The sequence below is a fragment of the Plecotus auritus genome (genome assembly GCF_963455305.1).
Source record: "Plecotus auritus genome assembly, chromosome: 13".
Taxonomy (NCBI): Eukaryota; Metazoa; Chordata; class Mammalia; order Chiroptera; family Vespertilionidae; genus Plecotus; species Plecotus auritus.
In genome coordinates, this window is record NC_137779.1 from 23,282,021 (window position 1) to 23,310,006 (window position 27,986).

The following is a 27,986-nucleotide window of genomic DNA, read 5'->3' on the forward strand; positions in this document are numbered from 1 at the left end:
ATCCAGAGTGTGGTCATCCTCTCGCCTGGACTTTCTGCTGCCTGAAACTAGCTCTCTTCCCCAATAATTCACTGCACAGGGAGCCCTGAGAATGAGGTGTTTTCCTGCTGACGCCAGGCTCCTCGTTCTGCATACAGTGTATCCATCTCCCCCAGTGGTCACACTCGGGATTTAGCCAGAGGAGCGTGCAGGCTTCTGTACACGACAGGCCCCTTTCCTACAGTACCAGGTGCAGCACTGGACGTGGAGGCCTCAGCCTTCCACGTGAGGACGGGCACGTGCCCCGAGTGCTTTAGGACAGTGGTCGGCAAACTGCGGCTCACGAGCCACATGCAGCTGTTTGGCCCCTTGAGTGTGGCTCTTCCACAAAATACCACGGCCTGGGCGAGTCTATTTTGAAGAAGTAGCGTTAGAAGAAGTTTAAGTTTAAAAAATTGGGCTCTCAAAAGAAATTTCAATCGTTGTACTGTTGATACTTGGCTCCGTTGACTAATGAGTTTGCCGACCACTGCCTAGAAGAGTCTGCGTGTCCGCACCTGTCTCTCTGGCTAGGGGCGGCCTGGCGCGGGAGGAGGCACAGCCGGGTCAGGTGCTTGGTGAGACCAGACAGTGTGGATCCTCTCCTCCCTCTACCTCCCTTCCATCCAGATGACCTGAACGTGGGCGGAATCATCGGAGGCGTCCTGGTGGTCCTGGCTGTGCTGGCCCTGATCATGGTGGGCATCTGCTGTGCGTACCGACGCGGCTACTTCGTCCACAAGCAGGACGAGGAGAGGTGAGCCTGCCGCTTGTGGAAGGGATCAAGCACAAGCGGGCATTAACGTGATACCCAGCCATCGCTCAACTGCACCCTTCTGTTTCAGTTTCAAGAGTCCAGGGAGGCCCGATGGAGTTAACTACATCAGGACAGATGAGGAGGTACGGAGCAAAGGGACAGGTCACTGGGGAAACGCAGGACTCGAGGGTTCCCCACAGGGAAAGGGACATTCCTCCTTGGAAGCCAAGTGGGTCCCACAGAAAAAAGATTCCCAAGATAAATCCAGACGCCGAGCTCTTCAGCCCTGCACAGCACACGTGCACGCTAACGGCCTTGACTGCTGTGAGCACTTGTTCCTCGTTAGGATGCTCAGGCTGATCTGCCCTGCCCGTTTCTCCTCCAGGGAAATGGTGATTGGACACGACCACCATTCCCCTTCCCCTCTGCCCACCAGCCCCTCGGTTTGTATTGAATGCATAGGAGCGTGGCCGTATTCTAACCCTGTGCTGGCTTTGCAGGGCGACTTCAGACACAAGTCGTCGTTTGTGATCTGAAACCTGACATGCGGCCGAGAGCACACGCAATACCTCCACCAGGAACTTCTCTAGAGCAGCCAGAGGGCAGTGCACCCGACAGAGCTAGACACGCGTGCAAAAGCTTTTTGTTTTGGCCAAAGTTGACCGCTACTCCTTTCCTACTTCTTAACAAGCCGCATGAATAAAAGAATTTCCCTCAAGATGGGCTCAGGCATCACAAGGAAAAGAACTGAGTGAGCTCACCGAGGCTGGCTCCCAGCTCAGACTGCTGGGTCCCCTGGCCTGGGAAGCCAGTTCATTTGCCGCTTGCTGTGGGTCAGCCAGGGCGAGCGTCCTGCGAGGGGGGACGAGGGAGCGGGGTGCGGCAGCGGGAATCCCGGCAGGATGCCCTGCAGCTGCGGTTTGAATCAGTGCATCCAGAAAAGAGGCTTTTTGGCCGTGACCTCGCCTCGGTGGCCCCGACAGTCTGCACCAGCCCTTCTGAAAGGTGCCTCAGTGTTGTCCTGTCCATCTTGGGAATCCTCTTGGATCAGCACTTACAAAAACAACCAAAATCAGAAAGGCGAACTGCTCGCTGGGAGGGGCCTCCTTACCCGTAGAACCTGCTCGTTGCTGGAGGGTCTCTACGGGAACCTCCCGCTCAGCCCGTGTGTGACATGGTACTAAAACGTCCTGCTTTTCTATGGGTGTTTGTTTTATAGAATTTTACATTCTAAATTTTTGCTAAACATGTATTTTGGTTATTGAAAAGAAAATTTCTATTTAAACTGTAAATATGTTGTCATACAATGTTGAATAACCTATTTTTTTAAAGAAAAAGTTCAGCTTGCAGTAGGAGTTCCAAGCTACTCGTGTCAAATGGAAAATGTAAACAGTAAGAGTATCTTAACCCACGGCGTCCTCACGGTGACTTGCTGGGCCATCCCTGCCACAAGTGCTTTAGCGTTTTTGAGAAGTTATGCCATCGATACATCAGACCATGTTGCTTAGGGAACCTTTAAAATTCCAGTTGAGTAACGTCAAAGTTGTCATCTCTCCAAAGAAACACAGGAGCTCTTAGGTCGGCCATGAACTGCCTCTCCCGTAGATCCCTACCACCACCTGTGGCCAGAGGCCACCCAGAAGCTGTCGGTCACGTGCAGACCACATGGGGCAGCTCCCGGGGTTGAGTCATATGCCCCTGAGGGGGTGTGGGCTGCTAACTCCTAAGGCCGCCAGCACGTCCACTCCACCGCCGATGCCGCCCTGGCTGTGCGCTGACCAGATTCAGTCTGTTGTTCACGTGCCAGCACTTGGCCCAGCCCAGGACAGGTGAGGTATCCGTACAGGAAGGTGGCCCTCTCCGCGTGGCCTCCCGCCGCTGGGTCCCTGAGCCAGCCCTTTCTGGTTGTGGATGGCTCACGAAACGGAAGCTACTGCTATTTGGTTTTTAAATGTATTTAACTTATTTGTGTGGTTCATAACACTGTGCAGGCCAAAGGCAGTTCTGAATCAAGTCTGCCAGCTTTATTTTTAAAGAGGACGAATTCCACTTGCCTTCTTTGCCACGAAGAAAGCGCCGACGCCGTGGGCTGTGTTCGCCTCGCAGTGGAGCCAGGGCAGGGCCTGATGGTGAGCAAAGTGCCGGCCTGAATCCAAGGCCGAGTTCTGGTTCTGATCTTAAAGTTTTCCTCCACCCTGGCCCTGCCCATGCCGTGGGGACGCGAGGGAACACGCCTTCTTTCTGCAGGAGCAGGTCTTGCCGGGTGCGCTGCTGTTAGCTCGCGGAGTGGTTCGAGGCAGAGAGCTCCTCAGAGGGAAGCCCTGCCTCCCTGGTGTCCTTAGAGGGTAGCTGTCCGTAGGACACAGTCATCTTGGGATTACACTTCCACTGTCTTAACTTTTTATACTTTGAGGGGCTTTTAGTTGGAGACTATGTTGACTTTTTATGTGAAATACTTTGCCATGAGGTAGCTGGCAGGAACAGTCGGCAGCTCTTCATACCTGCTTATTGGTACCTCTCTCCTGCGTTGGTATTGAATGCGTAGGATGAGGACTATCCCTTCACCTTCACCTCTTCTTGGCAGGAAGGGATAGCGCCCCCTTTCTCTAATTCTTGAGGATCAATACTCTGGCCTTGATCTTGGTTGTCACAGTGACAAGGCAGCCTTATTGCCTCTCTTCTTATGCCTAAAACCTACCCTGGGGCCATGTGAACTGGGTCTGACAGGGGAGAGACGTGAAGCATGGAGTTTGGGAAGTAGTTGCCTGTGACTAAAAATGTAGACAGATAAGAAACATTCATGTTTTTCAAACGTGAATGTGACTGAGGCACGAGGCCTGTCCGCAGCCGGGGCCTTCGGTGTGGCTGTGCGTAGGTGTGCAGACTTGTACTAACACCCCCTAAATCGGTATGTGTTAAACCTCATTTATAAAAGCTTTAAAAAAATCACCTCTGCCTCGTTATTTCTTTCTTATTTCCTCTCCTGTTGGGTTTGCCCTTCGTCCCAGCATTTCCAGGTGAGCATACTCAGCCCGCCACCCCGTGTCCATGGATTGGACAGGAGTGGCTCACTCAGGAGCAGCTGTGGCTCCCATGTGTCACAGCTCACATTCAGGAGATCTGTGGGAGGTCACAAGGATATTCTACCCCTCAAGTCCAGCTACCATGATATTAACACATTGCAGACCAGTAGTTTTACTGCTAGCTTTACCCAGTGGCCAGATAAGTTTCTATTGAATGAGTACAAAAAACGTTTTACCTAAATGTTAAAGGCACGCTTTAAAATTAAATACCCATTGCATTTTGAAGTTATGTATTATATGTTCTGACAAGCTAATATCTTTTTAAAGAATTCTCGTGATTGGCCACAAGCCTTAGAAGAGAAAACATGAGAATTCTCGTGATCCGTCCGCAATGTGTTAAAAACACTGTCACACTGCCCCTGTGCTTTGCATCTGTGGTCTGGGAATAAAAGGTGAGCAACGGGGCTTCTGGTCATTCCTGGTGAAAACAGACGTGCATGTTTCAAGGCTACCTGGTGGGGCCGACAGAAGAGACTGAGCCACTGCGCAGGAGCAGACGTCAGCACGGCTCCGAGTCAGTGCCGCTTGGGGGAGGGGCTGCAGCGGCTTTCATCAGCAGGACTAGGTCCGTACACTTAGGGGACACTGTTGTTAGGAGGCAGGCAGCGTCTGTCTGGGGACATAGGCACTGAAATTTAAGGACAAACAGTCATTATTTTAACTTGAAAGATTTTTAAAATCCTTAAATATTTTATGTAAATTGAAATGACTACCATTAAAAGCCCTGTTCTAAAAAGAAGAAAAATTCTATTGCAATAGAATACTATAAGGCTGTATTTATGCTTTATTATTGTTTTAGAAAGCTGTACACTTTTTAAAATGTGCAGTTCATAAATAAGAATAGAAAAATATTACAATCAAAATCTTGTCATACCCACAGGGAACTATCCACTAGAAAGGATTCCTATCAGCTAACAGGTTGGATTTGTACACGAGAAAGCCAGTGTGTGGCGTTGTGTTCCTTAGGGACCATCAGAACGGACCTGATACTTCCAAATGGAGTAAAGATAAAATGTTACTCAGCTAAGGCATTTCTCTGTTATTTTACAATTTTTACCACATGCTCCTGGAGAAACTGAACCAGCTGGAGTCACAGCACAAGTGCTGGGGTACATACTGAAGGCGCCCCCGGGGCTCCGGGAAGTGACACAGTGCCTGTCCCCGTGCAGAAATGATGTCTTCCCAGCCCCGCTTCCCGCAGGCCCTGCATGCACTGTTCTAGTTGGCTGCTTTCAGGGGGGTCTTTCGGAGGGACCTCTTGCTGGGGATGGGGTTGTTTTTATTTCTCGCTGGAGACTTCACATTCCACTGTGGAGGCTGCGGAGGCCTACGGAGGGAAAGATACACTCACTCTGGAACTAAGAGAAAAAACTGACAAAACGACTATGAAAGAGACTCTTGCTCAACTTACGGCTTATCAGGCGATGATAAGCATAAAGTATTTCCTTGATTCTGGGCTTCAATTTTCTCTGAAAGGGAGTCAAACACAAACAATTAGACTCCCCAGGACTCCAGATGGCTAAGGCATCAGATGGGGAGGGGGGCACTTGCCTCTGACGGGAAATGGGGTCCGGGGTGTGCCGATGTAGCTGACTCCTGCTTCAAACGTGACGTCACCGATGGTCTCTGGGTGGAGGGAAAACAGCAGGGTTACAGCAAATGAAGTCACCGAGCAAGGTCAGTAATGGAGTCAGTAATGGCCACTGTGAGGTCCAGCGGCCCGCAGGCCTAGTTTACCTGACCTTTCTGTAGGACCTGACAGTGTTGAAGCTCCCACCTTCCTCCCTCCCGTCCGTGGTCCGACTCCCTTCCTCCGACCACTCTCTTCCTCAGGCTGCTGTGCTGGTGCCCGAGCACCCACTGCTCACTGTCTCCGGCTTCCCACCACCCAATGTCCATATGCCGGGAACCCCCAGCTCCATATCGGGCCTGCCTTCCCGAGTCCTGCACCTCCCAGAACTCCCGAAGTTGCTTCACCCACTCACTCCCTCCACTCAACGGCTTGCATGTGCTCATCCAATCAGCTCTGTCCACACTGGCAGGGCCAGGCATCCTTAGCTCCTTCTCCACGTCTAATCAGTACTGAGTCCCATCCCTCCTACCTTCCTAGTCCACATGCTCTCCTCCCTCATCTCACCCTTGACCTATTACAGGGGTCCCACTACGGCCTCCCCTTCCGATTCACCCTCAGGGGGCAGGAGGGCAGAATGGGAACAGAGACTGAATCAGAACCTGGGTCTGAATTATGGCTGTGTCTTCCGAGCTGTGGGCACTGCTCTAGGGACCCCAAGTGTTTTTACCTCTAAAACAGGATACGAAGGTCAGGATTAAGTGGTCATTTATGTAGAGTCCTCAACACAGTACTTGTGCTACAGATGTGTTAGCAACTACTCTAATATATTAGCTGTTATCCTCGCAGGGAGGGTGAGGACATGCCACGTGTGAGTCCTGTGTCAGGCAGAGCAGGGCTTGCCCAGGACTCGGAGAGGACCACCCAGGGCTGGGGTGCAGGTGGCGGGAGACCCAAAGGGGCATGCGGAGACACCTGCAAACTACACTATAGATTTTGTCCAGAGGATTTCTTGACACAGAATCATGGTTCTTACGGGTTTTGAGACAAGAAGAAGCTATAAAACACTGCACTTCTAACTCGTTTCTCCTTTGAAATGAAAGGAAAGGATAGGACATTAAAAAAAAACACCCACAGAAGTGGGCACACAGGCTCTCGGCCCAGCTGGCAGGGCCCCTTCGAGCCGCCGCTGACTCGAGTGGGCCTCGGACAAAGCAGGGCTGGCTGAGCACATCGAGCCGCGTGGGAGTCGGGCAGGGGCGGTGTCGGCTCTAGAACGCCAGGAAGTGGGCTGCCCAGAGAAGCTGCGCGAGGGACCTGCGCCAGAGGCCGCCTCCCGGCGGTGGGCAGTGGAACCGCGTTCACACATCACGGCCCCTGGACGAGCCCTGGGAGTGCAGCTGGGGCTCAGTCCCGTTGCTGTGAATGATGACTACCTGTGCTAATGATTCCAGAACATTCTGTCCGACACGTGCACTACAGGGCTGCTGGCCAGGGAGAGGACCTCGCACAGGGAGCTTTCCTGCCACCTCCGCAGCCGGGCCGCAGGCGGGGAGCCAGCTTGCCCCCATAGTACTTACTCTCAGGGGTGCTGATGGCGCGTCTGGCCACGGGGTCAATGGCTCCACTGGACTCCTGCTCCAGGCTGTACGAAGATGCTAGGATACAACGAGAAAGTCCGCTCTGCTCAAAAACCCAAAGCCATACCCCAGAGCAAAGCAACTAAGTGAGAAACAGCATCTGTAAGAAACGTGGTAAGGCTGATGCCCCATGTAGAGTGTCCTGATAAAGAGGTAATTCAGAAAGGTACAAAAAGACAACAGGAGGGACAATGTCCATTCCCACTGGGATCAAAGAAATACAAATGAGAACCACAGCCATTTTAGTCTAGAAAATGGAAAATTGGAAAACCAGTGTTTTCAGTAGGCAAACGGCAGGCGCGTAATGTGGAGGGAAGGACAGAAGATGGTGACGCTGTCGGGAGCTTTCAATAGTCAGGGCCCCTGAGAGCTGTCATGTACCAGGCTGTCTGCAAGGAGGTTTACTGTGACGTTATTCCCAACATTGAAAAGCACCTCCATGTCCAAAAGCAGGGCAGTAATCAATAGGTTATGTGCTTCCCCATGACACGGCGCTGCACGGCGGCTGGGAGAAACGTCCTGAAAGGCGGAGGAACAGAATGCGCACCGAGACCGTGACTTTATAAATACAGCCGAGCACACGTGTGCAAAGAGGAGAAAGGCTGCAAGAATAAACACCTCACTCCTATGGGTGAGTTTCCTATTCCACAATCTTTCCCAAACCTTTTCTCACAAATATGCACTGTTTCGTGACTTATAATCCTAAGCCCCCCAAGTGTTTCGTTTTAAAGAGAGTAAAACAGGAAGTATCTTAAGAGGAACGAGAGGAGGCCTGTGCTGTGGGTCAGTCTGTGATCTCACTGAGTGAGACGGAACGCGCGTGGCGCAGCCTGCGGGACTGCCTCGAGACTCACCGCGGCGAGTGTGCGCTCTGTCCAGGCTTTCCGGATTTAAAGTGAACGGCAACATTCCGATGCTCCGATTCCCACGCCGGCTGTTGGACTCCACAGCTTTCTTGACGGAATTCAGGATGGCAATGGTACTGAGAGACAAGGACCTGCGGAGGAGAGCACGCCATGCTGGGCGGGAAGCGAGGCTGAGCACACTGCAGGCACCACCCATTATTTCACACCCATTTCTCATCGGAAGCGGGGGAAGCGCAGAGTCAGTATCAGCAAACACAGCGGCAACACTTGGCCTGCACATGCCTGGTGGGAATGGCTGACGGGCTCTGGCTCGTACCTGGCCTTGGGCACGGGCCTCTTGGACTGCCCCGCTTCAGCTGACAGAGGCCCAGGCGGTGCCTGGCCAGCGCTGGACCCGGGCTTTGAGGGCTGGCTCGCACCACGGGGTAGAGTGGCATTTTCTTGGCCGTCAGAAGCTGGTGTTATTTCTAAACTTGGAGCAACCTGTCAGAGAAGAAAAAAAGAATCGTTCCATGCTCTGAGCCCTGCATAAGGCATCTATTTTAAAGCATGCCAGCCCAGGGTAAGTGGAACAGCACTGTTAGCAGACCGCCACACCCATGCGGTGGTATTACAGAGAAGAGGAGAACATCGGTTTGTCCTCATCATTTTTTTTTTTTTAAATATATTTTATTGATATTTCACAGAGCGGAAGGGAGAGGGATAGACAGCTAGAAACATCGATGAGAGAGAAACATCGATCAGCTGCCTCCTGCACACCTCCCACTGAGGATGTGCCCGCAACCAAGGTACATGCCCTTGACCGGAATCGAACCCGGGACCTTTCAGTCCGCAGGCCGACGCTCTATCCACTGAGCCAAACCGGTTTCGGCTGTCCTCATCATTTTTAAGGCAACAGATCCGCTGGACTCTCAGGGAGGCAGCACACTGTGTCGGGAGGTGAGCAGAGGCTCCCCCAGAAACACCCCGAGTTGCAGAAGGTTTTCAGAGGCGCTGCTAGGAGGGCAGCAAACAAGCACGCAGCCTCAGGAGATCTAGGTGTCTAGGCGTCACCCTGATCACCAGTCGGACAGCCTGCTGCCAGCCTGCTTGCTGGGCACTCACACGTTTCCCCAAACTATTATTGAAAGGACTTGCCAGGCCGGTTGGAGTGACCCAGCTCCCTGCCTGCCACGGGCCACGCGCAGCGGGCCACACGCAGGCCGGAAGCCAGGCTTAGACCTGCCCCTGCTACACGCACAGTAGAGCAGACGGCAGGGGGTCAGCCTCCGTGCTGCTCACCCACCTGCACGGCCTGGGCCCCGTCAGCACCTTCCGCATCTGCTTGTCTCGCCAGCTCTTGCTCCTGGGCCAGCTGTTCCTGGTACTTCTTCATGTCGTACTCGAGTTCTGACGCCAGCTGCTTGTCGACGGCAAAGAAATCGTTGATTTCATCTCGGTAGTCCTGCATCACCTCCTGAAACAGACGCAGAGGCACCTCAGTGCTCCCTCGAATGAGTACGTAAGCTCTCCGACACGACTTGAGGAACAGTAATAGGAAGAGGAAGACAGTTTGCTGAGAGAGGACTGTTCCTATCACAGCAACCAACAAGCCAATTAACACGGCGGTGTTTCCCAGGAAAGAGCCAGCTGCGCTGGACCCCAGCAGTGAGCCTGCCGTGAGGGAGCCTCAGAGCTCCAGTCTCCTAGGAGCTGAGTGTCCCTCTGCCAGTTACCGGGTAACGTCCCAGTTTCCTGACGGCAGAAAGGACATGGGCTCACAGGGTCTCAGCCTAAAGAGGAGCTTTAACGGGGCTCCCCCTTCTACTCCTGAAGGCTGGCATGGGGAGGGCGGCGTGTGTGGGTGATCTGGCTTGGCTCTGGGTCATCACCAGTTCCAAGGATCTCGTATTGTCTCTGAGGCAGGCCCCTTGGGAGTTCACGCAGAGGTGAGGTGGGGAGGGGAGACATGGCGTTGTCCCCACTCAGGCTTCCGGAGCCGGGGACTCCAGTCTGAAGGGGGCTCTCTGTCCACTCCAGCTTCCTCAGAGGAAGCGGCCGTGGCTCGCAGTCCCACCTGTGTCCTCTTCTGAAGATGTGACAGGAAACCTATGGCTCAGGTCTTAAAGGGGCTGCACGGGACGAAGCCCCTTTGCAGGGGAAGGAAACCAGCTCGCCTAACAGGGTTAGAGGGAGGAAAAGATGTAACGTAGCCCCAGCTCGTCCCAACAACGGGCAGGAGGTGAATGGACTGCTCCAGCCGCCGCCACTACGGGCGGGGCCCAGGTCGAAGGAGAACGGCAGCTGCTAGGACCGAGGAAGGAGCACGAGGCTCAAATAGAGCAGGGCCGGCCGGAGCCGGGGCTTAGCAACAGGAGGGAGGCTCGTTCTGTCTACTTAGGCTCTGAGCTCTTTCTGCTTCTTTTCTGAGGTTTAATACAGGGCAATAGAAACATAGAAACAACTGGAAGGTCTCATTTTTTTCCAGACAACGAGCCTATCCTTTTCCACCTTAACTTCCTTAGGGTAAACAGCTATTTGAAAAAGTATATTCAATGTGATTTTTGTTGTAGCTCCTTTTTGAAAAAAATGCTCAGCGTTTTTTGAGGAGTAAAATAGCATGGACAGAGTTAAGATTTTCGCAGACAGGCCTGAGGCGTCAGCTACGTCTGCCCTGCAAGTGTTCATACAGTGGCTGCGTAGACAGAAGACAGACTTTCCGTGGCCGGCGAGGGCAGCCTGGCCACTGATCCGTATTCCCCAACGGCTGCAGGTACTGGGCAGCTACGTGATTCGTCCATCAGATGGTGGTAGAGGGAAGCCTCCCCAGTGAAGCACGGTGACCAGCTCCCACTCACCCCCTCACCACAAGGAACTAAGTGATGACTCTGCTCCTGGTCAAGGGCACACGCTCAGTAGTGGGCCTGCTCTGCAGACTCCCCTGCTCCGCTTCCTGGAACCTATGGGCAAACTCTCCCCAGCGCCAAAGGCCTGCCTGGCTGCTCTAGTCTAAACAGCGTGACACTGGCTTAGGGCACGTTCGGTCCTAGTCATTCGGCCAGCAGCCCCAGCAGCACCGCTGCCCGAGCAATGAGCTGGGGCAAGGAGACCCACCACGAGCACGGGGCGTCTTACCCTGAGGTAGTTCATGAGCTCCCGCAGGGCTGGGACCTTGTTCTTCTCCAGCACCGTCTTCAGGGAGATGATGATGGGGATGATGTTCTCTATGAAGTTCCTCTTCTGCACCTGCAGGGACACAGAGGCGCGTCTCAGGGATGCAGGAAGCGCTGCAGGACGGCTGCTCCTTGACGCGGTCTTTGCCTGGCAGACCTGGTAGACGGCTGAGCCTACCTTTGATGCTTTATTATGGTCCTGGGGACTGTGCAGGAGGCTTTGCGAGCATTACCTCAAACCCAGGAGAGCTGGCAAAGTAGGGCACAAATAAACGTATTCTTATTTTCTAAACCAGAAAAAGGAACTAGAAATACGTTGAATAACCTGACAAAAAGCTCCCAACCTCCACACGAACCCACCGCAGACTCCGGCTCCACATTCAGTGCTCCGTTCAGCACCGCCCTTCGGAAGGGACAGAGGGCGTGGCGGCGGCTCCAAGACACAGGTTTATTCGTGTCGGTGAAAGGACAACGGTCCAGCATGGCTGGCCATGAGGCAGTCAGCCCCGTATCGCCCTCTCTCTCTGTGTGACTGTGTATATTTAGGAAAGTGTTATGCATTTGGGTAGTCCGTGCCTTGGACTTGACCCAGCCTTCATATTCTTTACTGTGTATGATCGGCAGAGGCTCACGTAAACGCAGAACCAGGAGCAACGTGAGAGAGGTGGGTCTGTGAGCTAAAACGACACAGGGAGTGTGGTCAGTCTATTTCTGTGGGCTCAGGAGTCTTCATGGCTCAGGTGGGAAACGGGAAGTAGTGATCCAGGCGAGGAATCAGGGCCTGGGGCCGGGTGAGAACGCCGACAACCAGCCGCCCCTAACAGGACTCCAACCCCCTGTGGCCAAGGAAACCGTGCCTGGCATGCAGACTGGGGCCGCGGCAACGCCAGGCCCTTCTCCACAACAGGAGACTGCGGGAAAAGAGTGACGAGGAGGAGGAAGAGGGACGGCAGCTGGGTTAGGACAGGAAGTCTGAGAGGCTGGTGGCACATCCAGGCAGGCAAGTGGAATGAGTTCCCGCTCACGAGAGACGTGGGCGAGAGACGTGGGCGCATGACCACCATCTGGGAGCATCAAGGCCCCTGCTGAGAATGGCGGGGCGGGGGGGGGGGGAAGAGGGAGGGACGGGGTAGGGAACAGACAGGACTCGCCAGACCACCCACACGGAGGGGCGCGGCGGCCCCCTCAGACCCTCACCTGTGAGATGAGCTTCTTCTGGGCTTCCTGCATGACCACGTTGGCCAGGGCCACGTCGTCTTCTTCCATAAGCAGGTCCTTGTCTGGCTTTGATCTCATTGCCAAGAGCTTGATTTCCTTGGAGCTGAGGACCTCAAAGGCATCTGAGAGGAGCTCGCTGGCTTCCGCGTCCAGGGGCAGGACGCCATCCGCGAAGCACGCTGGGAGAGAGCACAGAGACCGGCTCCTGAGACCGCGGCCTCGGCGCGCAGGCGCCGCGGAGCCAGAGAGCACGCCGGCTGCCAGGGGTGCGTGGGCACAGGTGGTGTCCAGGACAAAAGGCGTCTTCCTGGAGGTCCAGGGCCCCACTGGCTCCAGACCTGCTGGGCCCCTCGCAACACAGCATTCCATTTTCAAACAGACGTTTTATCCCAAACACAACATGCTTACCCAAAATGTCAAGGCAGATTTTGGACGTGATATGGAATCGCTGTTCATCGGTGAAGTGCTCTAGAAGAAACTTGTAGATTTTCATTCGTTTCTCCTTGTTTGTCTTTCCCTTCAGTGAAAAAAGCCGCTTCTCTCTAGGGCAAAACAGGACAATTTTACCACATCACGTGGGCAAGGATGGCCGGACTTCACCAGCATCTCACAGCCACCACCAGAGCGTGCGCGTCACCAGCCGGTCCCTTGGACCACTGGCACAAGGGGAGTGATGTGCACGGCCTGGCCCGGCCAAGACAAGCCACGACCCCGGGAGGAGGATTCAGGCTGCCCTTCCTCCATCTCCCACCTGTACCCCCCGTTCCCTGCCCGCCCTGCTCCCCCGGAGCTCACTGACCTCTCCGACTGGGAGAACTTGTTATACTTCTCATGCTTCTCGTAGTTATTAAAGTGGAAAACACACTCAACGAAGTGCTGGAAGAACATGGCAGGGTTCCTCTTCAGTAACAGGTGAGCCAGGCAAAACTCCCCGAAACTGCAAAGAAGGAGACGCGCGGGCCATTAGCGGATAGCCAAGAGAATTCTAGCAAGAGCTCTGCAGAACCGGGGAACTGGATTAGGGGGAGGGGGGCTAAATCTTCCCACCAAGCAGCTTCCTGTGCATCAGAAACAAGGTCGGAATTTGCTTCCTTTGTCATCCTTGCCCAACAGCAAGGCCCGCACAGCCTTTCTCTACCGGGTTTCCTTTGGAAATTCTAAGACGGTGTCAGCTCCACTTCCAGCGGAGAAAAACCACACCTCCCCAAGCCGCTGCTGCAAGGCAGGGCTGTGGTCCCGAAGGCCGACGCAGTGAGCGCAACCACCTGGAAGTGGGCACTGGGCCCCCCTTTCCACACCCCTCCTCTGACCTGAAGTCTGTTGCCCACAATCATGAACAAAAACCAGTTTTAGTAACTGCAACTTTTTTCAAGAATTGGATTAACTGAAGAGCCGCGCCCCTCCTTGTGGGTGGTCTAGCAGGACAAGTACCCTCCACAGGCAGCTACAGTCTCGCGTCGAGCTCTGAGCCTCTGCCCACCCTGGGCCCTCCTCCTGTGCCCCGCCTGGAAGAGGCATCTAGCACACACGCACCCTGCGGCACAGTGGGGCGCCGACGTCTCCAGCACCATGCCAATCTGAAGCGCAGAATCTAGCCGTCTCCCAAGCCAAATGAACACGGACAAAAGCCAGGCTGTCCAACTTCAGGCTCCCTGACAGCCCTGTTTTGTCGCGGCAGCAGGTGAGACCAGCCAGGGCGCTGCTTTCTGCCCAGGGGTCAACCTAGCTTGGGCCAGGGCTGGCTCTGACCCACTCACACTGCCCACACCGATGCTTCCCTTTCCTTTCAGAGTTCAATGCAAATTCCACCTACACAGGAGCCCCACGGGGCTCCCACCCGAGAGTAGCAGGGACAAGGATAAGCTGAACGTTTCATTCCTGGTGCAGAATGCATTAGGACTTGCCGGGGCGTGCCTTCCCCCGCTGTTTCTCCTTAGGCTAATATTCAAATCCGTTGCAGTCACAGCACACAGCCAATTAAAGGTCAGAAGGTAGTTCAGAAATCATGAGGTTGAAACCAAGCAATCTCTCCTTTTCTATCTCCGCGGTCCATTATTTTAGTCACTTTTTTGCCTCAAAATCTCTCTGGCCCCACCTCCTTACACTTCTGCAGCATTTACCCAGTTAAATGGACGAATCCTGTGACTACGGTACCACAAAGCTACCACCTAGTGGGCACACGGAAAAATATATCAGACAATTCTGTAGCCCCCAAATTTTGGGTTTATCACCATATGACCAATTAAGAATGTCATGCAAATTTGCTCATGCCAGAATCTGCAGGAAATCCAGTTAGACCAAAAATAAATTCCATAGGCTCTGCCACTATAGTCTCTTTGGCAGAGTGGATTAGCAGAGACATGTGGAAAAAGTAATGTGTCTAATGCAAGCAGACAGGCCTGACCGGTGGCCTAAAAGTAGGGAAAAGACTCATTTAAATGACAGCGAAACCTTGCCCTAACCGGTTTGGCTCAGTGGATAGAGCATCAGCCTGCGAACTCAAGGGTCCCAGGTTCGATTCCAGTCAAGGGCATGTACCTTGGTTGCGGGCACATACCCAGTAGGAAGTGTGCAGGAGGCAGCTGATCAATGTTTCTCTCTCATAGATGTTTCTAACTCTCTATCCCTCTCCCTTCCTCTCTGTAAAAAAAAAATCAATAAAATAGAAAGAAAAAAAAAATGACAGCGAAGCCGAAAATCATGGTCCACATTGGAACCACAGTTTAAACAAACCCAGAATCAGATAAAATGGAAAGATTTAAGGGGGAAATATGGAAATGTTAGGAGGCACTGATAATCTTACTATAGTGTAAACATCTATCTGTCCTAATTTCTTTCTGAATCATGCTCTGAGCACCCGCACAAGTTCTGAGTATATTTTATACACTAATCAATGCTCTTCTTAACGTATATGTACAGGAGCTGACAAACGTGGGAAAAACAGAACTGCAAAGTTAAATGACCGATTCACCGCCAGGCTCATCCCCTGGACCCTGCCAAGCACTCCTAAGCGCGCCTGCTCCTGGGCCACACATCGCAGGAGAGCCCGAGGGCCAGTCTGCGGCAGCAGGTCAAGGTCAGGGGCAATGCACAGCTACCCGGTCCCTTTCCCAATTGTGTAAACAAAGAAAACTAGCATTAGCTTTTTGCTTGACTCTAGACCAGCGGTCGCCACCTTGTGGTCCGCAGACCACTGGTGGTCCATGCAGTCCCAAAGGTTGGTGACCGCTGCTCTAGACAGTATTAATTGGAACATTAACCTCTACCAGTTTACGATGTCAAATGTTCCATCTTGGAAAATTCTACCTAAAGGAAACAGCAGAAAATCCCCCAGGGAACTCAGAGTAAATCACTGGTAACCATATTTATAACCAGAGGGACCCATTATTGTAAGCTATTTATAGTTAATGAATCTATAAACACCTCTTCCCCCACGGGGGCAGCTTTTGCCATGGTATTCAATAATCTATTTTCTAACTGAAGATCTGCTTTAAGAAGAATTACTCATACAACATAACCTAGGTTAGCAAATTCTGTGAGATCATTTTTCAACCTTTAAAAATAAATCTTTTAAAAAATTATTGAACGACAGGAATTAAGTGGCAGAGCAATTCCCTTCCCTTCCAATTCTTAAGAAACAGCCATTTCCAAGGAGCCTTGTAATTTGTATACTCTATTTCCTACTGTGCAATTGTGTCTTCGTTCCTAGCATTTCTTCTTAAAATTTCTGCACTTTGAAGCAACTGAACTCTTTATCAAAACTCACATTTTATTGGCCTAGAAATCAACCCAGTTAAGTCAACATTAATGGCTACTATTCTATAGTTTCCTACGACAAAGGCACATCCCCGCTTAGGAAGAGTGAACGAACAGTGTTAGCAAATGTGGTCAATGCGGATTATTTAATGGTCACTCCGAACGAGTTTGTTTTTCTTCATAAACTTGTGTGCAAATTAAACTTTGTTATACAGCTTAGTGTTTCAGAAAATCTCCTCATTTATTGGCAACTGCCAAGAAGCTCACTGAATCCTAATGAACTCAACGGTAAACCCCTTTAAAGAGAGACCTACTGAAGACCAGGGGTCAGGCCCGTCAGAGCTGCCTGCACGCGAGGGAAGGTGTACCTGGCGACGTCTGGGTGTGAATCTATCAGAGTGCTGACAAACTGAAAGAACAGAGAGCCCTTCCACTTCACAAATTCTTCCTGTGCAAAGGGAAAGGACACGATTAAGAAGGATTATTAATACATAAACCTCAAAAGTATTCAGTCACAAACCCAACTGTTAACTTCCTTTTGTTTAACCTCACACCCGTCAGCCACTTAGGTCTGTGGCCACCAGCAGTCTCAGCACTCAGGTCTGCCTGTGCCACCCATGCTGCCTGTACATAGCCACGCTCAGGTCTGCCGGTGCCACCCACCCTCAGGTCTGCCTGTGCCACCCACCCTCAGGTCTGCTTGTGCCACCCACGCTGCCTGTACATAGCCACGCTCAGGTCTGCTGATGCCACCCACCCTCAGGTCTGCCTGTGCCACCCACCCTCAGGTCTGCCTGTGCCACCCACCCTCAGGTCTGCCTGTGCCACCCACCCTCAGGTCTGCCTGTGCCACCCACCCTCAGGTGTGCCCGTGCCCACCCGCAGTCTCAGCACCCAGAGCATTCCACAGGTGGATTCACATTAAGCCTGCCAAGCTCCTTCCCACACTGAAATGCCCTATCGCCTCTCGGAGCGGCTCGGTGAGACGAGGGAAAACTGTAACCTTCCTTTCACAAGCGAAGATGGTATGTCTGAGAACACTGACCTGCTCCAAGGTCAAGAACAACAGAACTGGTAGACCTCCCAGTACTGAGTGCACTTTTCTCTACACGGCGCTTATTGGCAAAACTGAACATTTATGCTGCTTGACAGGATATCCGAACAAACACCCAAAACAAGTATTAGGGAGTAATGATCTGTTTAAAAGGCTGTACAGAACATTAGCAGAGTGAGTATTTTATAAACCAAAGATGAGGCTAGTTATTTTTGGATTCTACTACAAAGCAGCACATTTCCTACGCTACTCCAATCTTCCCTTCCGCAGAGCACCGTTGGAGGGAGAAGAATGACAGGTCTGTTCTCATACGAACCTGCAGGAGATTGGTAAGCAAGATGAGCGTTTGCTTGCGGATGAAGGGGTCGGAGTCCTTCAGACACATGGAGATATTGGGAATGTACTTATCCACCATGACAGTGTACCGGATGCAAAGGTCACACATGACAATGACCACGTTGTTGCGAACAGCCACGTCCTCGCACACCTCCAGCTCTCTCACCAGGGCCGGGATGCTCTTCTTTGCCAGATCCTCATGCTGTAAGCACAGCTTACCTATCACAGGAGAGAGTAAGTCATGCCTCTCCTCCGTGCTAACCAGGCAGGCGCCTGCACTTTCTCCACAGATATGCCGCAATGAGTTTTATGTAATCAAAGTTAAAGCATCATGTCAACTGACACAAGAAAATCAAACACAGCCTGGCCAGAGTGGCTCAGTGGTTGTTGACCTTTGAACCAGGAAGTCACGGCTTGATCCCCAGTGTGGGGCATGCAGGAAGCAGCCGATCAATGAGTCTGTCTCATCATTGATGTTTCTCTCTCTCTCTCCCTCTCCCTTCCTCTCTGAAATCAATAAAAATATATTTTTTAAAAAATCAAAGGTAGACAGACCCATATTAAATATTAGAAGATTCAGAATAGCTTAAGAAAAAACACCTCCCCCACCCCCTCCAGATCTCATGATATATACGTATATTCCTTCACTATAGTAAAATTACCTTCCGTTTGTTTTTTTATTCATTTATTTATAATCCTCACCCAAGGACACGCTCACCATCTTTTAGAGAGGGGAAAGGAGGTGGGGGAAGAGCAACATGAATCAGCTGCTACCCTTATGTGCCCTGACTGGGGCCAGGGATCAAACCTACAACCTAGGTATGTGCCCTGGCCGGGAATCGAACCCGCAACCCTTGGGTGCATGGGACAACGCTCCAACCAACTGAGCCACACCAGCCTGGGCAAATTATCTTCCTTCTGAAGTCAACAGTTGAATTTTGGAGTTACCTACTTACCTGGAATATGACCAATAAAATTAATAACGAACTTGAAATTTGAGTTGGGTAGTTAGAAAAGAATGGTAAACTCATTTATTTTATTTCTTTTTCACTGGAGAAAGAAGTCTATTGCTGAATTTGTTTGTGGTGTGTGTGTGTGTGTGTGTGTGTGTGTTGTGTGGCCTGGGGAATGTTTTGCTCTTATTTATAATTCTTAGACGTGAAAAAAAAAAACACATTATTATAAAAAACATTCATGACTCTTATCCAGCATAAAATACACAATCAATCATAATAAAGAAAAAAAGGATCGATTTATAAATAGGGGTTCATGTTTTCAAGATTACCATTAGTTTGAGTTCATGCTTAATAGCTCATCTGCCAGTTCTGGAAAGTATCACATAAACCATCTCCTTTTAGAAACTAAACTGCAAATTTATTTTTTCCTTCCTGGAACTCAGTGTACTGAGTGGCATACAGTACTTGATGAAGAGACTTCAAGGTGCTACATTATGAGTATAAACAAGTAAATCGCAGAAACAGGATAATTGAAACAAATTAACATAAAAACAAAAGCTCCCTCCAGGGAGGGTCTTGAGTCTGATGTCTTAGGCAGCATTGCGTGCTCCTACGGAATTGCCTCAAAGCTCCCAAGAGCTAGAGTAAGTATATGCTCAGCAGTTACACAACCCACCGCGGGCTTCCTAAGACCAAAAGCTACCCAGGGGAGCAGACCGCACAGGGTGCTGCCCCACAGGCCACTCCTGCTCACCCAGGGTAATGATGGCGTGTGCTCGGATCACAGAAGGCATGACGGAGGAGCCTCTGACCGGGGCGAGTGGCTGGGAGGCCGGGGCGTCGCTGCTACCTTGAGAGGATGCTACTGCAGGGGAAGGAAAGGGGGCTTATTTACAACGCTCCAGGGGCTAGCCCAGGCTTCAGTCAGCACCTGCAAAGGATAACTTTAATGCCTTACAGTGATCCGCATCCGCAGAAGAAGCTACAATGGACTGAATCAGAAGGAAGGCTCGCTTCTCCACTCTGGCTGGACAGAGTTGGGCTATATCTCCTAAGGTAAAAATATACTTCACCTGCGAAGAAAATTGGTTTTCAGTAAAAATAAAGCAATAATAAAAAAAAATCAACCCTACCTATAGATTAAGGACATGTCAGTGGAGTACTATTTTTGTCCCCCACATTGAAAAGAAGTGTTTTTTTCAGAGCCATTTCAGATGATTAAAAAAAACCCAATCCGCACCAGAGGACATGCTTAGGACAAGGGAGAAGATGAGAGAGAGAGAAAAAGAGAGGGAGGGGAAGGGAGAGGGAGAAAAAGAGAGGGAGAGGGATAGGGAGAGGGAGATGCAGAGGGAGAGGGAGATGCAGAGGGAGAGGGAGAGGGAGAAGGAGAGGGAGAGGGAGAGGGAGATGCAGAGGGAGAGGGAGGGGGAGAGGGAGAGGGGTGAGAAACATTAGTCAGTCACCTCCCATATGAGCCCTGACTGGGGACTGGACCCGACACCTTTCGGTGTGTGGGACGATGCTTCAACCAACTGAACTACCCAGCCAGGGCCCTTTGTACCTTTAGATAAGTTCTGCTTCCTTAAAAGTGACATCCAGGGTTAAAGGACATATAAACTGTTGTACATTTTTAAACATATTTCCAAATTGTCCCCCAAGTAGTTTACTATTTAGACTCCTACCAAAAACTTACAAGTACTGCTTCCTCAGAGGCACCACTATGTGTGTTTGTCAAGGACACACAGGTGAACAGTTAGGTAACACTGCTTTTCATAATCCCCAAAAGGGGCTTATTTTAAATTAAGAGAGCTAATAAGAAGTTTGTGTTTGAAAAAAAAACCTGAAAATACTTTATCTGTTAGTGAATTAAAGGGATATTTAAATCATCTTTAAAGAAGAGTGAAGGAAACCATATATATAGGGTAAAACTTCTCCATATATATTTTACTAAAGGGCAGAGTTTGGTGACATCTGTAACCGAGTGGTGATAACAACCTGTTTCTGAGTCTGGGCAGTGACTGCCACACAAGCTAGAAGAGTAAGCCCCCCCAGAGCCTGGGGCAGGCCCCTCCTACACCGGGCGGCCCTCTGACCTAACACGTCCAGTGCCATCGATAGTGATGTTTTCATTACTGAACCGTGTGCACAGTAATGCCTCGGACACAAATGGTCTTCCCTTCTAACAAATCCAAACGCGTCTTCCATCCATCACGTGGCACAAGTGCCAGGTGGCAATGCAGGAACCGAACACAGACCAGAGCTGCTCTACTAGTTTCCAAGTGGATGAGGGGAATAGCCAGTTTTGGTGAAACAATGGCCTATCCTAAAGGACATAAAAAAACAAGCTCATTGTTTTTTTATTAACAAGTGTCGGATGTTGGAATCAGAATCACCACAACATATTCTGTTGACGGACAGCCACTGGAATCAGAACACGGGCTCCACACTGATTGGCTCACAGGAATCCCTGGCGCTGCCCCAATTTCAAAGCAAGGATGCATGTCAGACACTCTTGCTGCTCCAAAGTCATGTGTGTTTTCAAATCCCTCATCTTATTGTAGACATGACTTTAGAACTGCTCAGCACTACTCGCTAGTTCTATGGTCTGATATTCAAAAACCTCAGCAGACACATTAGAATTTTAGAATCAAACAAACCAATCAGAAGAACAAAAAGTATACTCGCCTTATTATTTTCTCACATTATTTCTAAGCCAGACTCTACCAAGCACACAACACTTACTGTTTCCCCTGTTGGATTAGGTATATCATAGGATCTAACAACTGGAGGAAGCGGATACCATCAGGTTTTCGCAGATAAAAGGTACGAGAAAAGAAAATGAATAGCTCATCAATAAAAACGCTTCTAAGAAAAGAGTAAGTTCTATGCTAGGAAAATCCTTTTCTTGCTGATAGTAACATAAATGCACATTACAAAGACATCTTTAAAAACCCTCAACTGATATAAAGGAATCCAATGGTTGAGAAAAGTAGTTACTTACCAGTAGGTCCTCATCCATATTCCCAGCTCCACCTTCCTTCAGGACGATGTTGGAGAGGCAGTGCATGCAGGTGGAGAGGACACCCTCGCACACCTGATTCAGTAACTCCTAAGGCAAGTCAAAGGTCATTTCTGAAGGAGTCTATACAACTACATCAGACCATTCAGGAAACACAATTTTCTCAAGAAACTTTATGAGCTTCAAATGCATAAACCCTAAGCCGTGCAAGACCCAGGCACTGTGCTTTTGTACCTTTGTTCTTTCAGCAATCTGGCAATGGGCGAAGTGAAATTTATAGAGAATTATACAGGGTGGGGCAAATGGAGGTTTAGAGTTGTTCGTACGAAAAGTAATACAGTAATTAATCAATAATAACACAGAATAAAATGTTCTGTATACTCACAACTATAACCCTACTTTTGCCCCACCTGTATGTATGTATGTGTATATATATCCTATATAATAAGAGAGGAATATGCTAATTATCCATTATGCCATAACATCACAACCAATCTACGAGTGGTGGGAGAGCTACAGGAGGGCAGGGCAGCGAGCTAAGAGCAGTGGAGAGCTACCAGCGGTGGTGGGCAGGTGGCCAGCTGAGGCAAGCGGCAGTGAGCTACTGGAGCACGGATTCGTGTGCAGGGCTACTAATATATATATATATATATATATATATATATATATATATGTATATATATATATATATATATACACACACACACACACACACACATATATATATATATATATATACACATATATATATGAATATATATATATAATTTTTCTTTCAACATTTGCCCTATAAGAGCAAAGAGCATATGTTTGAGAAGCTCTAGTGCACTAATTTACAAGAGATCTGTAATAGCAGTGCTCCTTCAACAATAAAAATACTGCAGTTCTTTTAACATATGTAGATGGTGAATTAACACTGTAATAAACAGGCATAATAAAAACGAATAGTTGTTATTCTTCTGAAACTTATTCATCCACGACTTTTTCCAGTGTCTCTTATTAGTTAAAATAACTTCAAAGAGGCACCATCTCTGGCCCACACATCTAACCACACTAGCTAGGGAGGGAGTTTGATCCCATCCTACAACCCATTAGCTATAGGCTCAGGGCAGCTTTGTGGATATGATCCAATGAGATGGTAGGGTAATGTAGCCTTATAGGAACAGGTTAGGCGTTTTTCTAGGATTATGACTTAACAATGATCAAAAACCTTCTGGTCTGGAAGCAAACCCCTGACCAGGTGGGAAATCATATGAAGCATTCTTGAAATGAGGGTGGATGTGAAGGAGGATATACAAAGCTATCCCAAGCATCTAGCCTACAGCTTATTAAAAGATAACCTTGCAAAATCTCCACCAAGGTGCTGACTTTCTAAGAGAACTGTATGTCTTTAGCAACCAAGATCTTCTTGGGAAATGCCGACTGCCTGTCCTATCAAGTGTTTCCTTCTGTTGTAGTAACGGCTACTGGGACTACCCATCCTTACAGGTTCTCTAAAGAGAATACTTCTCCAACTTCAAAACAGAGTGATCTGCCCACTGAGTACAAACAAATGATAAACATATCCAGGACAGTGTAGCATACCCGTTCCTCCACAGGTGTCTCCGCAGACGCTCTGCAGAGTCTTTGCAACGTATCAACAGCTGAGCTGATCAGCTCTAGAGACCAGTGGAATCCACTCAGCTTACCCTTGACAACATCTATAAGAGAAGTCAAACCCTTGAAGTTTAACTGCTTAAACAGGGGTCCTCAAACTACGGCCCGCGGGCCACATGCGGCCCGCCGAGGACATTTATCCAGCTCGCCGGGTGCCGCTCGCTGCCTGTCCTGCTTAGCAGCCGACTCGTCCCGGGCCCGCAGTGCACATAGGAATTTGTTCATAGTTTGTTTTTTTTAAACTATAGTCCGGCCCTCCAACGGTCTGAGGGACAGTGAACTGGCCCTCTGTTTAAAAAGTTTGAGGACCCCTGGCTTAAAATATACACATATCAAGTGAGAGGCAATGCCTTTTCAAGATTCCCCAATGGACACTCACCGGTCACCTTGTCTCGGGTGCTCTTGGGGAGATGCTTTGCAATATGCCCAATAACACACAGAATATGTCCTAAGGTGTTTGCATTGGGATTCTGTTGACTAAGAAAAGGACAGAAGAAATATCAACATAGAGCCAAAGGAAACATCGCTGCCAACAAAATACTTTTCTTCTGGATTAACACCTGGTAGCATGGTTTTGGATTCATGATGTAAGAGCATTAAGGCACTTAAATACTTGGACAAAGAGTAAACTGAAAGCTTAAAAGTGATTCTTACTTTCATGTTTGTTTCACCCTGAATTTAAAGAAAAGATCTGTGTATATGAACAGCTACAAAATAGCCCATTTGCTTAAGGCATGAGCTTTATCTGTAAGAGTCTTTAGTGTATCCATCCGTGGCTAAGTTATAAGCATGCACACCTGCTGATTTCCTCCCAGGACTCTATTACTCTGGTGTAGTCGAGCCTGGGTGATGAGCAAGCAATCTTGGAGAGCAGCATCCAGGCCGGTGCAGAATGTTCCGTGCCGGTGTGGGATAGCATGTTGTTTATAAAAGCAGATGAGAATTTATCTTTCTTGGACCAGATATAAAACGCCTTATTTAAATAGCGGCTGGGGAAAAAAAGATGGGAGAGCAGAATGGTAACTATAAATATACAAAACTGGTGAGATCAGCTCATTCAGTAAAAGGATATCAGCTGTTGCTGCTCCGGGATCCCTCTGGCACATATGATACCAAACTAGGTATCTTTTTAATTTTTATCATAGGCAATAAGGCACATTTATTTCTGCCCTCATAAAGTATTTATTTTTAAAGCAAATGATAACATTTCATAAGATTTTGTTTATAAAAGTTAACAGAACTCTACTGAACTAGCCCTATGGTTGGTGCTAAATAATTCTATTTTTGTCATTGATTTCCTAGCTCAGGGGCACTCACACTTTTTCATCTCAGGGCCCTTTTAAATGCCTAAAAACTACTGTCCACCTTGAAATGCGTTTGTTTATGTTATGTTAACATTTGCCATGCTAGGAATTAAGAATGAGAAATTGAAAAATATTTATCAATTCATGTAAAATAAGAACAAGCCAATTAATTATATGTTAACATAAATAATGCATTGTTTCACAAAACAACTATCTTTTTGAAACAAAATAACTTGGTCAGAAGAATGGTATTGTTTTACTCTTTTGTAAATCTCTTTGTAGTCTGGCTGAAACAGGGGACAGGTGGACTCTTGTTTCTGCCTCTGCATCAATCTGTCCCAATACCAATGTATGGCTTCTGGAAAACTCTACTTTGAAAGAATAAATGTGGAAAATGCACAGAACATCTTAATATTATGATAAAAACAGTGTGAGCTCATGAATGTATCACTTTGAGAACTGATGACCTAGTTCATTTCCTACAATGGCTATTCCAAAACTTCTTATACTTAAGCCTCTAATTCTCCCCACTCTTCAAAATTTGGGCAAAAAAAAATTTCCCCCTCAATTATAGCAAAATGTACATAACATAAAATTTATCATCTTAACCATTTTTAAGTGTAATTCAGTGGCCTTAAATATATTCACACCGCTGTGCAATCATCCATTTCTAGAACATTTCTTTTTTTAATCCCATGAAACTTTGTAGCCATTAAACATAACTCCCCATTATGCGCAACCGAGGTATGTGCCCTTGGCCAGAATCAAACCCGGGACGCTTCATCCACGGGCTGACGCTCTATCCACTGAGCCAAACCAGGTAGGGCGATTTTCAGTTAGAGTTTTAATACCAAACTTGCATGACCTTAAGAGATCACGTAATCCAACTGGCTGTTCTTACCAATTAGGAAATGAAGACCCAGAACACTAAGGTGATTTGCCAGGGCCACAACAGTAAATCTCTTATTCTTACTGCATAACTCCTTCATAACTACTGTAAACAAACAGGGAAGTGCTTCTTGTACAATTTTTAAATTTTTTAAAAAAATATATTTTTGTTGACTTTAGAGAGGAAGAGGGAGATACAAACATCAGTGATGAGAGAGAATCATTGATCGGCTACTTCCTGCAAGTCCCCCACGGGGGATCGAGCCCGCAACCCAGGCATGTGCCCTTGACTGGAACCGAACCCGGGACCCTTCAGTCCACAGGCAGACGCTCTCTCCACTGAGCCAAACCGGCTAGAGCTCTTGTACAATTTTTAAAGAAAGGAAAGGAAACACAGTCCAAGTGGCACAAGCACACACTAGTTCCAGGACTCCTGCAGAACAGGTTCGAGGCTATCACTCAGGCGCCACCCCCTCACTGCAGGGCTCACTGCGCACTGGGCGTCCAACACGCGTTGTCGTGTGGAAAAAAGACTGCAGTGTCATAAGTCAACCAGTCCGATAAAATGTCAGAAAAAGTCTGACTTGTAAAGACTAGGAGGTTATCTTTCAAAATAATTAGTATTGAGGAAGTTACTATTAATAGGCCATATCCGCAGTGTTTTCTATTACATATGTATTAAGATACCAAGTTAAAAGGGGAGAACACTCAGAGAAAAGCAAAGGAAGTGATCAAAGGCTTCGCAAAAAGCAGTCACCACAAAAATGCTGCGATTTGAATTAGGTCAAGACAGAGAGACCAACATTGAGGCTTCAAATCTACTCAGTCATTGAGAAAGCTAGTTTTCCAAGATCAATACAGAAATTTCTTAAGAAAAACCCTCAGAGCCTTCGCTAAGGAAAGGAAGGCATAATTCACATACCTCAGTTCCTGGCTTTCTGTACTAAGGAGAGAAAGCAGTGCCCAAGCCAGCACCTGGCTGTCATCTCCACTGTGAAACTTATTGAAGTGCTTAATGTTCTGCAGCAGGACCTGGTCCAGGCACTCCAGGGCCTTTTCCTGCACCGTGCTCTCCGAGTCCATCACCACGGGGGTGATCCCCATCAGCCAGGCTTTCTGGATCTGGGCACATCGAGGGTGGGCCTTTAGGAGTTAAAATCAGGAAGTCACAAAGAGTCTAACCCTATGGGAAGTGTAACTACAAATCAGTGAAGTTATGATCAAGGTTTTGAGACATGTTAAAAGTAGTTGCACACAATTACAAATAGATCATAACGTTAAAAACAAAACAAACAAACAAAAAAAACCTACAGCCTGGCCAGCGTGGCTCAGTGGTTGAGCGTCGACCTATGAACCAGAAGGTCATGATTTGATTCCCGGTCAGGGCACATGCCCGGGTTGTGGGTTTGATCCGCAGTGTGGGTGGTCAGGATGCAGCCAATCAATGATTCTCTCTCATCATTGATGTTCCTATCTCTCTCTCCCTCTCCCTTTAATAAAACAAACAAACAAAAAAGACAAAAAACCCACAATATTCAAACGATATGTAAAAACAAAGTTCAATCTGCAGTTATGGCAAATCAGTCCATACTGAAATTTTAAACTTATAAAGTTATTGTTATTAGTAATAAATCAGCATTTTTTGGTAATTCAAGTTCAAATAATAAATATTTATCCCAAGAAGTAATTAGAATAAGTGCTACCAGAGAAAGTAAAAATACGTATTGCTTAATGCCTTCTATTACGAAACAAGAGAAAACCAGGCTCTTAAAATTCTTCAAGAGCGAATTACTTGGCAGAAGTAAATTATATCTAGGATCACTGGTTCTGCTCCTTTGGAGAGATATCATCTATACAGGTCTTAATGAACAAAAATTAATCTAGGCCTCTGGCCTAACCAAATTAATTTTAAAATTCATATTTCTATGTGAGATTTGAGCTTAAGTCAAGAAAGGCTAGCCCTAGCTGGTTTGACTCAATGGATAGAGCATCAGCCTGTGGACTAAAAGGTTCCAGGTTCGATTCCAGTCAAAGGCATATGCCTGGGTTGTGGGCTCGATCCCCAGGATGTAGTGTGCAGGAGGCAGCCAATCAATGATTCTCTCTCATCATTGATGTTTCTATCTCTCTCTCCCTCTCCCTTCCTCTCTGAAATCAATAAAAATATATTTTAAAAAAATGTATTTTAAAAAAAAGGCATTAGCATTCTCTAGCATTAGTTCATAATTACAATATGAAATGCAGTCTATCATATGTAAGTAAAAGATACTTCTTCCTTTCTCTTACACTTTATAACAGACTTGGTAGAGTTTCTACTGGTCAACTTAATATTTAGCAACAAGCAATTACTATGCTGAATTGTTTTTTAATGTAAAACACCATGCATTAGAGACATAATAAGAAGCCCCTCACCATAAGAAGTTCAGTAAGAGACTGCAAGGCCTGCTTCCGGACAGATACGGCAGGGTCCCGGCACTGCTCCTGAAGAATTGAAAGCTCTTCCTTCATGCCCGACACGCTGCAGTGCTTCAAAATACTCACCAATACCTAGAAAGTGCACACACAACATGAAGTGATGGTGCATGCGTGGTATGTGTGCAAATAGGCAAATACACACAAAAATACTTCCTTCAAGTTCTTGGTTCTTGTTATCTTTAAAGTCAAAGATCCATCCCTCCTCCCACGAGCATCCCACCTTTTAGAATCTGAT

The 27,986-nt window shown here is 48.4% G+C and overlaps 2 protein-coding genes across 5 annotated transcripts in view; one reads left to right on the top strand and one right to left on the bottom strand.

The window, feature by feature from the left end:
• The window catches only part of JAM3 (junctional adhesion molecule 3), a 30,427-nt gene extending 26,713 nt beyond the window's left edge, over positions 1–3,714 (top strand). For both annotated transcript variants that reach the window (XM_080650532.1, XM_080650533.1), the window contains exons 7-9: positions 649–775; positions 864–918; positions 1,276–3,714. In XM_080650532.1, coding sequence (XP_080506658.1) covers positions 649–775; positions 864–918; positions 1,276–1,311 — 218 coding nt within the window. In that variant the 3' untranslated portion in view covers positions 1,312–3,714. The remainder of the gene's footprint in view (positions 1–648; positions 776–863; positions 919–1,275) is intronic.
• Positions 3,715–4,620: 906 nt separating this feature from the next.
• NCAPD3 (non-SMC condensin II complex subunit D3) overlaps positions 4,621–27,986 on the bottom strand; it is a 42,178-nt gene continuing 18,812 nt past the window's right edge. For 2 of the 3 annotated variants that reach the window (XM_080650040.1, XM_080650039.1), the window contains exons 15-35: positions 27,689–27,823; positions 26,199–26,419; positions 23,882–24,073; positions 23,464–23,561; positions 23,013–23,128; positions 21,411–21,518; positions 19,365–19,479; positions 19,161–19,271; positions 17,431–17,669; positions 16,429–16,508; positions 13,104–13,241; positions 12,713–12,846; positions 12,284–12,483; positions 11,049–11,159; positions 9,220–9,390; positions 8,251–8,417; positions 7,923–8,065; positions 7,009–7,086; positions 5,410–5,484; positions 5,270–5,327; positions 4,621–5,185 (exon numbers count right to left, since the gene is read on the bottom strand). In XM_080650040.1, the coding sequence (XP_080506166.1) occupies positions 5,077–5,185; positions 5,270–5,327; positions 5,410–5,484; positions 7,009–7,086; positions 7,923–8,065; positions 8,251–8,417; positions 9,220–9,390; positions 11,049–11,159; positions 12,284–12,483; positions 12,713–12,846; positions 13,104–13,241; positions 16,429–16,508; positions 17,431–17,669; positions 19,161–19,271; positions 19,365–19,479; positions 21,411–21,518; positions 23,013–23,128; positions 23,464–23,561; positions 23,882–24,073; positions 26,199–26,419; positions 27,689–27,823 (2,799 nt within the window). In that variant the 3' untranslated portion in view covers positions 4,621–5,076. The remainder of the gene's footprint in view (positions 5,186–5,269; positions 5,328–5,409; positions 5,485–7,008; positions 7,087–7,922; positions 8,066–8,250; positions 8,418–9,219; positions 9,391–11,048; positions 11,160–12,283; positions 12,484–12,712; positions 12,847–13,103; positions 13,242–16,428; positions 16,509–17,430; positions 17,670–19,160; positions 19,272–19,364; positions 19,480–21,410; positions 21,519–23,012; positions 23,129–23,463; positions 23,562–23,881; positions 24,074–26,198; positions 26,420–27,688; positions 27,824–27,986) is intronic. The other variant, XM_080650041.1, reaches the window with a different exon arrangement.